Genomic DNA, 13,231 nt, shown 5'->3' on the forward strand with positions numbered 1-13,231 from the left:
AAATAAAAATTTATTTATTTATATCTTGACATATTACATCTCTAATTTGTTTGTTTCTGGTTCTGTGAGATGTGTGATATATCACGTGTCATTTGTTAAAAATCACGTGAAGTAAATAATGAACATTAACCTAACTTTTTAGTAAACAGTCTTTAAGTGCTCGAAAACTTAGAAAATGTCTCAGAAAATTCATATTCGCAGTGCATCAGCTTCAAATAGAGTGAGGCCCCTGGCTGCTACTCAAAAGTATCATCGGATATTCACACCAGGAGAAGAAGTAATAAAAGCAGCTCAAACACACTTCGTAAGGTATGTGGAAGAGTTACCATTAAAATTATCGTTTTATCTTTTTAATACCTACTCATTTGTTATTGGGGTTCTAAGTTCTACTCTATATCTTTTGTGGTTTTTTTTCAAAATCATAATAAATAAAGTATTCAACTGGTCATGAAGGCAGTACTTCTATAACAGAGAGACAAGAAAGAAACATTTTGTTTATATTTATTATTTATAGTAAACGACCCAGTTTCAATAATATCTAGTCCTAATTAATACTTGCAAAATTTTATAGCATGGTTAATTAATTATTTTACAAATAAATCAGAAACGGGGACAAATACGGAAAAATCTGCAACACAGGATTGTGTTGATTGTTGTTGGATTGTGTTGTGATCCTAAAATGTAGTACATTTACGCATATAAACTTTTTCTTACGATTTTCATTTAGTAATTTTCTTTCAGTATTGCTTTTTGATCAGAGTAACACTCGTTGTTTACATATAATTCTAAAACTGCATTCGCTAACAAGATACACTTTTTTGTTTCAAATAAAATCAAAAATAAATTTTAAAAATTTTCTTTTGCGCATGTTCAGTCTTCAATTTTGTTTTTCACTATTTTATTTATAACGGCTATGCACCAAAAAGTACTGCATTTACGGATTTCCTTTTTTTACGATTTCCATTTAGTAATTTTCTTTCAGTATTGCTTTTTGATCAGACTAACACTCGTTGTTTACATATAATTCTAAAACTGCATTCGCTAAAAATATACGCTTTTATTTGTTTCAAATAAAATAAAAAATAAATTTTAATAATTTTCATTTGCGTATGTTTCAGTCTTCAATTTTGTTTTCCACTATTTTATTTATAACGGCTGCATACCAAAATTCATGTCCAACAATTACGGATATAAACCTTTTTTTACCTTTAAACCTTTACCTTTTTTAGTAATTTTTTTATTAAATTAATAACTTAAATTAAATTATACTATCGTATTATGAATTCAGACCGTAGTAAATTTGATCAAAATCTTATGACAGATTTGTTGTTCCCAAGGCTCTAGACTTTTTATAAAATTAAATGGATTATATCTTGAGAGTTTTATCTATATATCTTGAAAGAATTGAAAGATATTAAAAAACAAGTCCTGTAGTAACCACTGCATATAAAGAACAAATCGGTTAGATAACGTCTATTGCTGAAATTACGCAGTAAATAACATTTTTGCATTTGTCTTCCATAATGCGAGATTTTAAATATTTCAGTGGTACAAAGTGTACAAAGCACAATCTGCAAACAATTAATCAATCAACAAATTAATCTAGATTAATTAAGATTTTTTTTATTAGAGCGATTTACACGACAAATGGAAATTACACTTTTCTAAAAAAAGTTACGTGCAATTTATCGTAGATGCGAATCTGCTGTTAATGAGACAAGATAGTCTTTTTGATCCTGCCTCATTCGCAGGAGTTGGAACGACGATTTTTGAAAACCATTAGCTAGCTTTTTATATTGATTGCTTTTATTTTCAACGCGCTACCTAAAGTGTATTTATCGACACACTCATTTGTGTAACATTTGGAAACCAGGTATATGCATAAAATCACTTTTCAGGGGACATGGGACCTATGAAGAAGGTGGCGATTTGAAAGCCTCCGTAGCTGGTGTTAAAGAACAAGTAAATAAACTTGTATCAGTGCGACCATTAAAAAGTCGTTACAATGGACAAGTCGGAGAAGTGTTAGTAGGTCGTATACTTGAAGTGCAACAAAAAAGATGGAAAGTAGACACCAATTCAAGGCTTGATTCAGCTTTATTGCTGTCTTCAGTAAATTTGCCCGGAGGGGAATTGGTAGGAATAAACCACACTATTCTGAGGAATTTTATAAGCTCAAAATACCCATTGAAATTTTAGAGGAGGAGGTCAGCCGAAGACCAACACATGATGAGAGAGTACTTGCAGGAAGGCGATTTAATTAGTGCTGAAGTTCAAAGTGTTTTTACAGATGGAACACTATCGCTTCACACTAGGAGTTTAAAATATGGCAAAGTAGGATTAGACGAATACGTTCCCTTCACTTTTCTTATGTTTTTGTTGCGCTTTTAGTTAGGGCAAGGAATTTTGATCAAGGTTTTTCCCTCATTAGTAAAAAAATGCAAATTACACTTCTGCACTTTGCCATTTGGTGTGAGTTTAATTTTGGGAAACAACGGCTATATTTGGATTAGCCCCACATCAAATAATGTGGAAGGCGATGAAGGAGGTTTTATTCAAAATCTTGAAGAAGTAAGTTCTATCATTAATGTGGCAACGGTTATTCGACCGGAACTCATTCTTCAGGTGATTCCAAAAGACATTCGAGAAGCAATGGCAAGAGTGAGAAATAGTATTTTAGCTCTCGCTCAAAATTACATGATGCTCTTTGATACCAGCATCATATTCGCCTATGAAGAATCACTGAAATATTCCGTCCATGAACTTCTTTTGCCGGAAACTATGGTGGATTTAGCAGTATTGACTCAACAGAAGCTAAGTATGATGGAAGACTATGAATTTATCAATTAAGGGAATATATTTGGAGTTAGTTCTATTTTGTTATAAATGTTGTCAAGTGGCTATAAATTAAATTAATTTTACATTGTTTGTACAAAAACGTTGTTTTTGTATTTGACCGCAAGACAGTTTAATTAAGACGGCATTTCAAAATCTACTCACGTTTCATTGACCGCTTGTTTCTCCTCATGCACATTGTAGGAAATAATGGAATAAAGAAGTTAAAAGCATATTTTGTTATACGTTTTATTATTATTCTTTCTTATTACATAGGAAAGTATAAAATTGGAGCTACATTTAATTATTTTAATGAATTACTACTATTCCGCGTTATTGATGTTAAAGTATTTATATACATTCTACCTCTAAGCTTATATATTAATGCAGCTGAGTAATACTTATAATTGACACAATATAATAAATAATATTTATAAATAACTTAATTTATTCGTAATATCAAGAAGACCACAAAGCAAATGTATTTTTTTACCGCGACAAATTTTTCTTATCGATAAATCAAAAAGTAATTTGTGGCAAGTTAGAGGGTACATTTGGAAATAACTTGGACTTTAGTAAGCAAACTACCTTCTAACTTACGAGAGATCAGGCAAAATTGTATTTTTGCAAATCTGCAGCGGTAAAAAATGTTTGCATAATTTTCAAAGATCACAGTATACCACCACCAAGACCTCCACCAGTGCCCGAAGTAAAAACGTGATACGTTAAGTAAACAGTTGCTATCAATATTTGAGAGTCTTTCAGAGATATCAATACGTAAAAAGTCTCTAAGGATTCTCATAAAAATACCGTACATATTTCTAGTTGTCTTCAATGCTGCTTTACTGCTTTTATCGTGGGTAAAGTAGTCCACAACATTTCTTTAAAAAATTAGCTTTGCTGAAAATGTTATGAGACAAGAAATGTTGTGAAATATAATAAGAAGCCTTAACATTCTAATTATTTCAGGAATAATAGCTCGTGTTTTGAATGGTATTGCAAACATTAATTTAAATTTTTAATGGATTTTCACCCAGACACGGCTAGAATTGCTGGTTTATTTGAAAAATAAATTTTGGGGTCATTTTATTAATTGATTTCGATGTTTCTGCTTGTTCCGTAAACTTAAATATTTACATTTCACAACCCCCAAATTTATTTTATAAACTCATTGAAACTATTATACGCGTAAAACAATAAACCTAATTCAAGTATTGCTTCAGTATTAGGGCTTAATTGCAAAAGGTACCGAGTGCAATACCAAAAGGTATTTCCATAACTACATTTTCCTAATGCGGTGGCGTTTTCCATGAAAAGCACCACTAGTGTTCATACACTTACTTTAAGCCAAGTGTTTACCGGGGTTCAGCCATTTCTTCATATAGTAGCAGAAGAGCGTTGAGATGTACAACAGAACCAATAGGGCGCAGGTTACTCCCAAAGCCAAAACTGATGTTTTTGTCGGACATGGTTCGATAATGGTCACAGTTTTGTCTAGGAGAAAAACAGGAAATTAAGTCCAGTGAAGGATATTGTTGCAATAATGCACTTAATTGAAAATATATCATAAAATTACCTTTTCCATAGTCTGCATTGGCTGGGTCGCTCTTAAGGAACTCTGATTGTTTTTCATCACCCAAGTCCAATACGAGAATCTCCTGGCTTAAAGTCATGTCTTCCTCCTTCTCTTCATCGGTTTGATTTTGGACGCTTCTCTTCTTTCTTCCCCATGATTCTATCGAATCACGTCCCCATTCACAAACAGCCTAAAGAAAAATAATTTATATATTTTCGACTTTATCTTAACATGTGTAGGTACTTATGACTATTATTTCTTTGGACATCTTCTCTGAGATTAATCATTATTTGTTGGGTTCAATGTTAGATCCAGATTTTTCATGCTTAAATTCTTGAGTTTCAAAAAAAACTGAAATTGGAAAATTAATTATCATAACTGAATGGCCACACAATGATGACTTTTTATTTAATTTCTGATATTTAATACAGCATTCGGTAAGTTTTGCATATTTATTGCATGTTGTCCTTACTTTGCTCATGCTTGCCAAGTAGATAGCTTTTAGTCTCATATTGTTCTTTCAAGAACGATATGGCAGAGCCTGGATTTGCAAACGTTATTTCAGTAGAATAAATTTACAGTTAGGTATATCATTTGATTGTAAATCAGGTAGTGACGGTTTGTACATCGGGCGGTTTTTATACGGACAATAAAAATGCAAAGCAAGTGTCTCTGTTGTGAACCATACTTTTGCTTTGGAAATAAATTTTACAAAGTTATTTTAAGTTTGTGATTGAGTAGCAATCGAGATGCAAGTAGCAATTTAAAATTTTTGCTATTTTGAGAATACCACTCGAAAATCGCCCCGAATCCGGCGTTTTACCGGCTTGATAAATGTTGGTCTCCAAATGGATGTTTTAACGCAATTCGTCTTGCTCCTTTAAAAATTCGATTTTTCTAATTTAACGCAAGCAGCAGTTTTAGCAGCCTTAGGTGGAACTTAGCTCTGAGGGTGGTAAAAATATCATAGAAATCGTCCTAAATCTATTTTTTTTGCTTAGCAGATGAGAGTCAAAATTATTTAATATCGATCTCATAATGGACATAATCTGCTCTTTTTTCTATAAGAATTCGCCTCTTCCAATTTAAAGAAGTAGAAAATTTTAATTTGTACTATATTTGAAAATGGAAACCTCTGCTATTTGAAATTTTGCAAATCTGAACTTTGACTTTAAAGATGCCGAATCCTTAGCTTCCCCAGCTTGGTAAATATCGGTCTTAAAATGAATCTCTTTACACAACTGCGCTATAAAAAAATTGAATTTTTACAATTAAAGCAAGTAGTACAGTTTTAAATTATCACCTTCTTTAGATGAAATTTGACTCTAAAAATTGTGAAAGTTTCATAAAAATTAGCCGAAATCCTGACTTTTGCTAGCTTGTTAAATATCGGTCTCAAAATTAATGTTTTCACGCAACTGCGCTCTTTGCTTGAAAAAAAAGTTTTCCCAACTAAAGCAATTAGCAGTTTGAAATTTTTACCATCCGCAGATGAGACGTGACTCTAAAGACTGTGAATGTTTCATAAAATTTGGCTAGAATCCCGACTTTTATTAGCTTCGTAAATATCGGTTTCAAATTGAATGTTTTTCCGCAACGAACAATATTCCACAATTTGCGACATTAACTATAGCGCCGTAGCGTCTATTTCTGGGGCACATAATGAAAATAACGTTTATGTACAGAGTGTTCGACAAAGCAATTAAATCAAAGCACGTTATTCAAAACGGATTTCAAAACTAAATATTTCTTCTAAAGTTCGTATACAGGATGCTTATTCAACGCAGAAAAAAATACATGTGGTCATTCTGTGGCTGTTCTATAAATATTTACTTTATATTTTGAAAATTTTTCAAAAAACTTAAGAAAGTACACGATCAAACAAATTTTCACAATAAAATTTTGTTGTCAAAAAAAACATGTTCGACTTGAAATTTTTTTGTCTATTTGCTGTCGTAATTCAATAAGCACCTTTGGTGTTTTTGAAACAGTATGGTAATCTATTTTTTCTCCTACTATTCCCGAGCTGAAGTGGACCAGGAAGCAACTTGGTGGCTTTTTGCAGAATATTCAATAAATCATAAGCACCATGTATGTCTTTTCTCATACAATTTTTCATCATCTATGGTATACTTTTAATAAGTAATCGTTTACGTTTTTTGATTCAATTGACCCACAGTTATTAGAAACCCATAAGTATAAATTCGCTTACTGGTTCACATGGTCCTAGACAGTATTTCACATTGCACTGGAATATGACTCCATACGATTCCGTAAATCGGAAAGCCTCATAAACTGACTGAAGCGCATTTCCATCTGGAGTGAATGCTGGAAAAATGCTTGGATCGACTGGACATCCTTCATCATCGATAATCTGGAACGTGCTCTTTGCGTCCTTTGCCATTGCCACACAGCTTCTTGCAAAGATGCCGTAAGGAGCTGGAAAAATAAACACGTTCCGCGTTAGTTTCAGACGGCTTTGTCACTTTATATGGGAAAATTGCTCTACTTTATGTCGCTGTTGGTTTTTACTGTTATCGTCTAGCCCTTTGAATGCTATATAAGATCCAACTTTCCTTAGAATGAAAAGATTCTGCTCACTGACTTCGGGAATTTAATGTTTAATAAAAAGCAGACACGTTGCTTTGTCATAAAAAAGTTTTACGATCATTCACATAGGGAACCTTTACGCTTGTTTATACATTTAAAAATTACATTTTTGATCGGTTGGTGTAGTTTTTTCATTTTTCAGAAGGTGTTGTTTGCCGGCGTTCATTTTTTGTTGGTTTATTGGGTACGACCTCAAATGTTTTATTAGCGTATTTTGGCAGTGCAAACGAGAAATTGCAATTTTTATTAGTGGCCACTGAAATGTTTCATAATCCTTTGTTACGTATACAAGCTGAATTTCTACAGGCTGCCCGCAATACTTTTTAGAAACAAGAGTGAGCACAGCAAATACATATGAGAACGTGATTGAGTGCAAAACAAGCATATTTATTAGATTTATATTATTAAATTATTAGCTCGAACTTACTGTCTTCGGGAATTTCAATTCTGAACGTAAGTTTATCTCCAATCCTAACTGTTTCGACTTCTCTAAGACGACTGTCCAAGATGCGAATTCTTGGTGGTGGAGCCTCAGGAGCAGAAGTGATGCTGATCATTTCTGGATCTCTGCAAAAACCAGACAAAATCATGCATAAATTAAGACAAATTAAGATTCTTTTCGAATGAAGAGGTAGATTTATATTTATTCCACTAGTTGCCATTTATATGCATTCGATCGGAATATTATCAAACCCATTCGATGGAAAATTGGCATATTCTACCTTTAAAATAAAATTCACAAGCAATAGCTGATTTCCCAATGGTATGTGCAACTTTGCATGAGAAACCGTATGTAAATTGAATGTGCCATAAAGGAAGTTTCGTTATTATTATATGGCCGAATAACAGCTTGCCGTAATATAAATGGGAATATTTTAGGTATGATGGACATCTTCAAATAATAAACTTTCCTGAAATTTGTTTTTTCTTGAAACTATCATTATTATTGCATAACTTTCATCTTTCATCTGATAAATGTTTATGGCCAGGCGATTAGATGCCGTTGATTTTACTCCTTCTACGATGAAAACAAATGCTTCCAATAGAAAAGCAGTGTAATTGAAAAAATTGGCTTTTAAATTTAGCTTTTTCATGCTATTTCAAGTCAGGTCTAGTTTCTAAGCTGCAGAAACTAACGAGTATATTTTTATTTTCGTCCTCGAGTCAAGTACTGTTTATTTATTTCTAATGCCATACATTTTTTTATTTATTTTATGCAAATTGTTCTTATCAAACCACTGATTTTAAAAATTTAAAATTTAACGCGGCTAAAGCCTTGGATTAGGGACTAATAGAATCGATTAAAAAGTAAACGAGTAAATTTTCCTTTAATCGAAAATAACGATTTTTACACTATTTTCTAATTGTGGATATTAACGTCTTTAAACAAATTTGCTTATTTGTCTATTTTTTAAATAATTGTTCTATTTACTTGGTTCAGCTATAGGGGAATTTAATTAGTCCCTCTTGTCCATTTACTGAAGCTACGCTTGTTCCAGACTCGTTTCTAATTTATCTGAAGCTAATTTACTATAACGAGTATTTTTGCGCTAATTAAATGTTCTTTTCTGGCTTGTCGCCAGCATCAAGTCGGCTTTTTGCACCAGATATTCAGTAGATTTAGTGGAGATCAGACATTTAAAGTCCATTAACTCAACAGCTTTAAATAATAGCAACTCTATCAGATTAAATTATCATCCAAACGATTAAATATTCTGTTCAGATAAAAAGTTTAGTTTTCATGTTGCAGGATTGACACTAAACTCCCGCTTATAGAAAATAAAGCTTTTACTGCTTTAGACTAATGACTGAACGTGCCATTTTTTGGTCTTGATCCTCTTTGCGACCCAGAAATGTCAGTCGATATAATAGGCTTTACCGGGAAACGATTTATTTCCACCTTTCCAGGCCCATGATTAAGCCTTAATCTAGGGAATCCAAGATTATATATCATTTTTCTTTCTCGACATAACAATTTGCAGCCAAATTGTACCCACCTGATGGGCATCATTCCAAACGTGATGTTCTTAGAAGACATATCGTAGGTGCATTTCACTTTGTAGATTTTATCAGCTTTTGTCATCACAACACTATGATGTTGTAAAACAACCGTGTTACTGTAAACTCCCGTCTAAAAAATTAAATGCAACAAATTCAAATCGACATTTTTAAAATTATGCGAATAACTTACCACTGATTGAGTGTTGCAGTCCTGACCGGTCATGGTAAGATCCAATCTGAAGAGATCGCTATTAATAACATCCACATTGCAGGTTTCAGATCTGCCCAATGCGTAAATTCTGCCATTGAACGGTTTGTTCGTTCTCACCGAAACTGCGATTTTTGTGTCTTTGCAATTTACCGCAACTGAAAATTTTAATATCTAATACTTTAGTGGATTCGAATTTGTTTTGTTTCTTTATTTAATTCCTCTTTTTAATGGGTTCAAAATTCTACATTTTCTCTCTTTAATAAAAAAACGAATTGAAATTTATAATATTTGAGGATTTAATAAATATTTCTCTGAATAAATAATATATGAATAATGAAAATATTTTACTCTCTATTAGTATTAGTACACATTTTAATACACCTATTGAGATAACATATAGACTTTTAGTAACTAATATAGAATTAACTATTAGTAGCTGAAATTTCAGTTTAGTGCGTACTAAACGGACATTTTAATAGTTCAATAGCAACACAATGAAAAAATTCAGCATTCGCATGGCTTCTGTTTTTTTTTTCAATACCATTTGGGCCCGTTTTAAAAGCTGTAAATAGAGATCACATTTAACGTTATCGAAAAAATAAAAAAATCGATCAGACAGTTGTTTTTAAGTAAAAAAATTAACTGAAGTCCATATTTATGAAAATTAAAGGATGGCATAGTAGAAATAAGATGGAACGCTCTACAGTTAGGGCGGAGGCGAACATATGGATCTTGCCTCATGAAATTGCAAATAATTAAATTTCATTTCTCTTATTCTGAATATAGGGAATTTATAAGTAGGTGTATTTAGAGCTGCTTTAAGCCACATACATACACAGCATAATTGTAGACGTATACTGCTGAAGTCAAAGAGAATATTTAGGATGCTGTTGCTGAAAATCCTCCTCTTAGTGCCAGGAATGTGGAGCAAGCATGTCGGGTTTTAAAATGAACTGCATGTTAAAAAACTCTTATTTTTAAATTAAAATCTAATAATTCCCATGTTAGTAAAGGGCTATAAGAAATGACGATTGATGAGTTAACGTTTGAATTCATTTGAAAATTTAGCTATGTTTAGCAATAGTGGCAAAAACTAATCGTTTCAACTGCTTTAAGAGTGTTCTAGAACTAATTTGAAATAAGCAAAACATCCAATCAGGCAAAAACGATGTTATTTCTAAAAGAAGAGGTTTTATACCGTGTGTGAGTGCCTGCATAGTAAAAAGCTACTTTCTGCAAGTTTCATACACTATGCAGGCAATAAACTAAACCAGGCTGCGACTCTTGTCTTCGTAGTGAACATTGTGATGTTCGACTTTACAATAACGAGGACTTTTAATAGGCTATAATAAATTTATAAACCTGAGCTATTATAAACGCCAGCCAAGCTAATTGAATACAGAGTACCTGAATAAGGCATTGTCCGGCGGGATAATATACCCTTAGAACATGAGTCGAAGCCGCACATTCAGTTTTTAATTGAAAGTCCGGCTTTTTTGCAACATTGAAAAATGCTTGGTTTATTGGCATTCGGTGGAAGGCCGATAGTGAAAAAAATTGCTGATTTTAGCTTTGTTAATAATATTCAACCTTGCGCTATTCTGAAGAATAACAAGACAATGCGAGAAGTGAACGAGCTTGCTCATCATAGTTTTGCAAGATTTGGAAGCCTGATTTGCGGAATTTAAATGCATGAGTTGTAGGGGTTTTTGTTTGTTTCCAGTATTTTTCTCATAATATCGTCAAAAAAAGACGCGCACGGGTCGGTTCAACAAAAGCCTTATCAGATCTTAGCCACTGAATCTATGCTTATTAAAAACAGACCAGTAATTATATTTATTTAAAAAACTCTGACAACATAGTACATTTACAAGTAAGTTTCTATCTGAAAGAGTCGCTTTCCACATAAGCCCTGCAGTCAATAAACATTCGCTACCCAAGCGAATTACGCATTATGCTAAACCAGCTTACTGTAGCACATGAAAACAATAAGTACTTAGTTACCTGGTCTACATCAACTTAAAACATGACTATAAATAGGAAACTCTCGTGTAATGTATTATGCATTGTCGCTGGCTAATATTGCCAGTAAATTGGAGGCATATGCTATTCCATGGCTTATTTATGAAAAAGACGCGGAAAGCGGAAACCTGGCTGAAATATCCACATGGTTGCAAAGCGGTTTGTGATTTCGTAATGAGGTTTCAATTATTCATCTTGATAAATATTTTCGCTGCGGATAATAAATAAATGTTGCTTATTGTGCTCGAGTATTTATGGCCCATTTCGTACCAGAAGAGACCGAGCGTAGGGCAATAGAAGTCAAAATGTCCCTGTGACTCTAGGAGAATAGTTAATGCCTATTGGAATACGTGCACAATGCATTGTTAGCTTGAAGTACTTCATACTCGAACAAATGAAACATCATTTCAACAAAAGCAAACATGAAAGTTTCTCAGTTGTAATTTTAAAACCGTTATTTCACTCGAAGCTGAATCAAGAAGGGCCTATGTTACATAATTTATAATTTTATGAACAATTCCAGTAATGAAATCTAAACACATTCTGAACAGTAGATTTTCCTGCCAACATATTAACCCATTTACCTTATTACTAACAACCTATACATTTGAAAATGTAATTAAATACTCTGCTAGAAATGTCTTGTGCTGATACTGTCAGTTAAATTTATTGCGTTTTATAGTACTAGCGTCTAAATTTGCCGGAGAAGCTTTTGCCTAAAAATCGCTTCCCGAAGTAGTAAATGAGTAAGTTTTTGTTTATATCATGTATTTTGTATATATAAGTCCAGATAAATATGAATTTGCATGTTAAACACATTTCCCATACTAGAATCTTCCAGCAACTGCATTATTCACGGTAGAATGAATATGTAGAATTGATCTTATCTCTCGTGTTAATTAATATCAACATAATCGCACACAAAAGAGGAACTGATTGTGCGTTAATTAAATTCAGGAACAGCGGGATTTATGCAAGGGCACATACATCGATGGTCAATTGACCAGACATAGCCTATTATAGTTTCTGAATGGTCAAAGTGGCTGCGTAATATTCCTTGAATTTAATCAAAACATATCGTAGTTCCTCAAGACTAATTTGCATAGATATTCCCTGACTGTTGCATAACGACAGTAATTCATTTCATATGGAACTAGATGCTGTAAACTTGCTTAAACATCCGTTTTAATATCTCCATTTATCCGGCTAAAATTGATTGAAGCCAGAAGTTTTGCCGTAAAATCTTTACCGCAAACAGTATCGATCTCAATTAATGTTCGTTCGTGTAAAAGTTTTGTCTCTCCATGTTCCAGCGCGCTGTTATTCAACTTTTCCCCATCATTTATTAGAAAAATGCTTTATGACCCATTTATTAAATAAAAACTAATTAACTTTTCTTATTCCATGCGGGTAGTTGAAATGTAGATTAGTTCTATATTGTTGAGGCGGATTCATTTTTTTACAAACTTCTTTTTGGGTATTTCGCCTCAAAAATTCCCACGAACAAAACAAAATCAAAATAAACCTATTACGAACCTTTTCATTCCTTTTATTCCAGGACTTTCAGATCAAATTAAACGAGTAGGTAAAAAATTTAATATTAGGACTATCTTCAAAACTGAAAATACAATTAGAAGTAAAATTTCAGTAATAAAACCTCATGATATAATTGAAAATACAAAAAATTTAATTTATAAAATTCCTTGCGAATGCAATAAATTTTATATAGAAGAAACCTCAAGACCATTACACAAGAGACTCAAAGAACACCAATCATACATAAAAAACAGAGAATATCATAAATCACACATTTGTCAACATGCATTTGATAATTGCCATAAAATTCAATGGAATAATTCCACAATTTTAACTAAAGAACAATCCACAAAAAAACATAAAATTAAAGAAAGCGCACTAATTTTACTAAATCAAAATAATTGTGTTGCTTCATGTTCATTTAATTTAAGTCATACATG

General features: G+C 32.5%; 2 protein-coding genes across 2 annotated transcripts in view; one reads left to right on the forward strand and one right to left on the reverse strand.

The window, feature by feature from the left end:
* Positions 1 to 48: 48 nt before the first annotated feature.
* Positions 49 to 3,070, forward strand: LOC109546156 (exosome complex component RRP4). Its single transcript, XM_019916995.2, has 5 exons — positions 49 to 309; positions 1,899 to 2,136; positions 2,200 to 2,334; positions 2,392 to 2,571; positions 2,626 to 3,070. The coding sequence occupies exons 1-5, from the start codon at positions 176 to 178 to the stop codon at positions 2,848 to 2,850; spliced, it is 912 nt and encodes a 303-aa protein (XP_019772554.1). The 5' UTR covers positions 49 to 175; the 3' UTR covers positions 2,851 to 3,070.
* The window catches only part of LOC109546150, an 87,707-nt gene continuing 77,546 nt past the window's right edge, over positions 3,071 to 13,231 (reverse strand). The window contains exons 9-14 of the mRNA XM_019916989.2: positions 9,213 to 9,388; positions 9,019 to 9,152; positions 7,449 to 7,588; positions 6,624 to 6,850; positions 4,412 to 4,601; positions 3,071 to 4,329 (exon numbers count right to left, since the gene is read on the reverse strand). Of these exons, the coding sequence (XP_019772548.2) occupies positions 4,178 to 4,329; positions 4,412 to 4,601; positions 6,624 to 6,850; positions 7,449 to 7,588; positions 9,019 to 9,152; positions 9,213 to 9,388 (1,019 nt within the window). The 3' untranslated portion in view covers positions 3,071 to 4,177. The remainder of the gene's footprint in view (positions 4,330 to 4,411; positions 4,602 to 6,623; positions 6,851 to 7,448; positions 7,589 to 9,018; positions 9,153 to 9,212; positions 9,389 to 13,231) is intronic.

This window comes from Dendroctonus ponderosae, unplaced genomic scaffold (assembly GCF_020466585.1).
Source record: "Dendroctonus ponderosae isolate FM_Combo_2020 unplaced genomic scaffold, Dpon_F_20191213v2 Dpon_F_20191213_7, whole genome shotgun sequence".
Lineage (NCBI taxonomy): Eukaryota > Metazoa > Arthropoda > Insecta > Coleoptera > Curculionidae > Dendroctonus > Dendroctonus ponderosae.

Coding starts and splice junctions, on each gene's coding strand:
- LOC109546156 (XM_019916995.2), top strand. CDS start 176: ATGTCTCAGAAAATTCATATTCGCAGTGCATCAGCTTCAAATAGAGTG. Junction 310..1,898: donor GCTCAAACACACTTCGTAAG/GTATGTGGAAGA, acceptor ATCACTTTTCAG/GGGACATGGGACCTATGAAG. Junction 2,137..2,199: donor ATTTGCCCGGAGGGGAATTG/GTAGGAATAAAC, acceptor TTGAAATTTTAG/AGGAGGAGGTCAGCCGAAGA.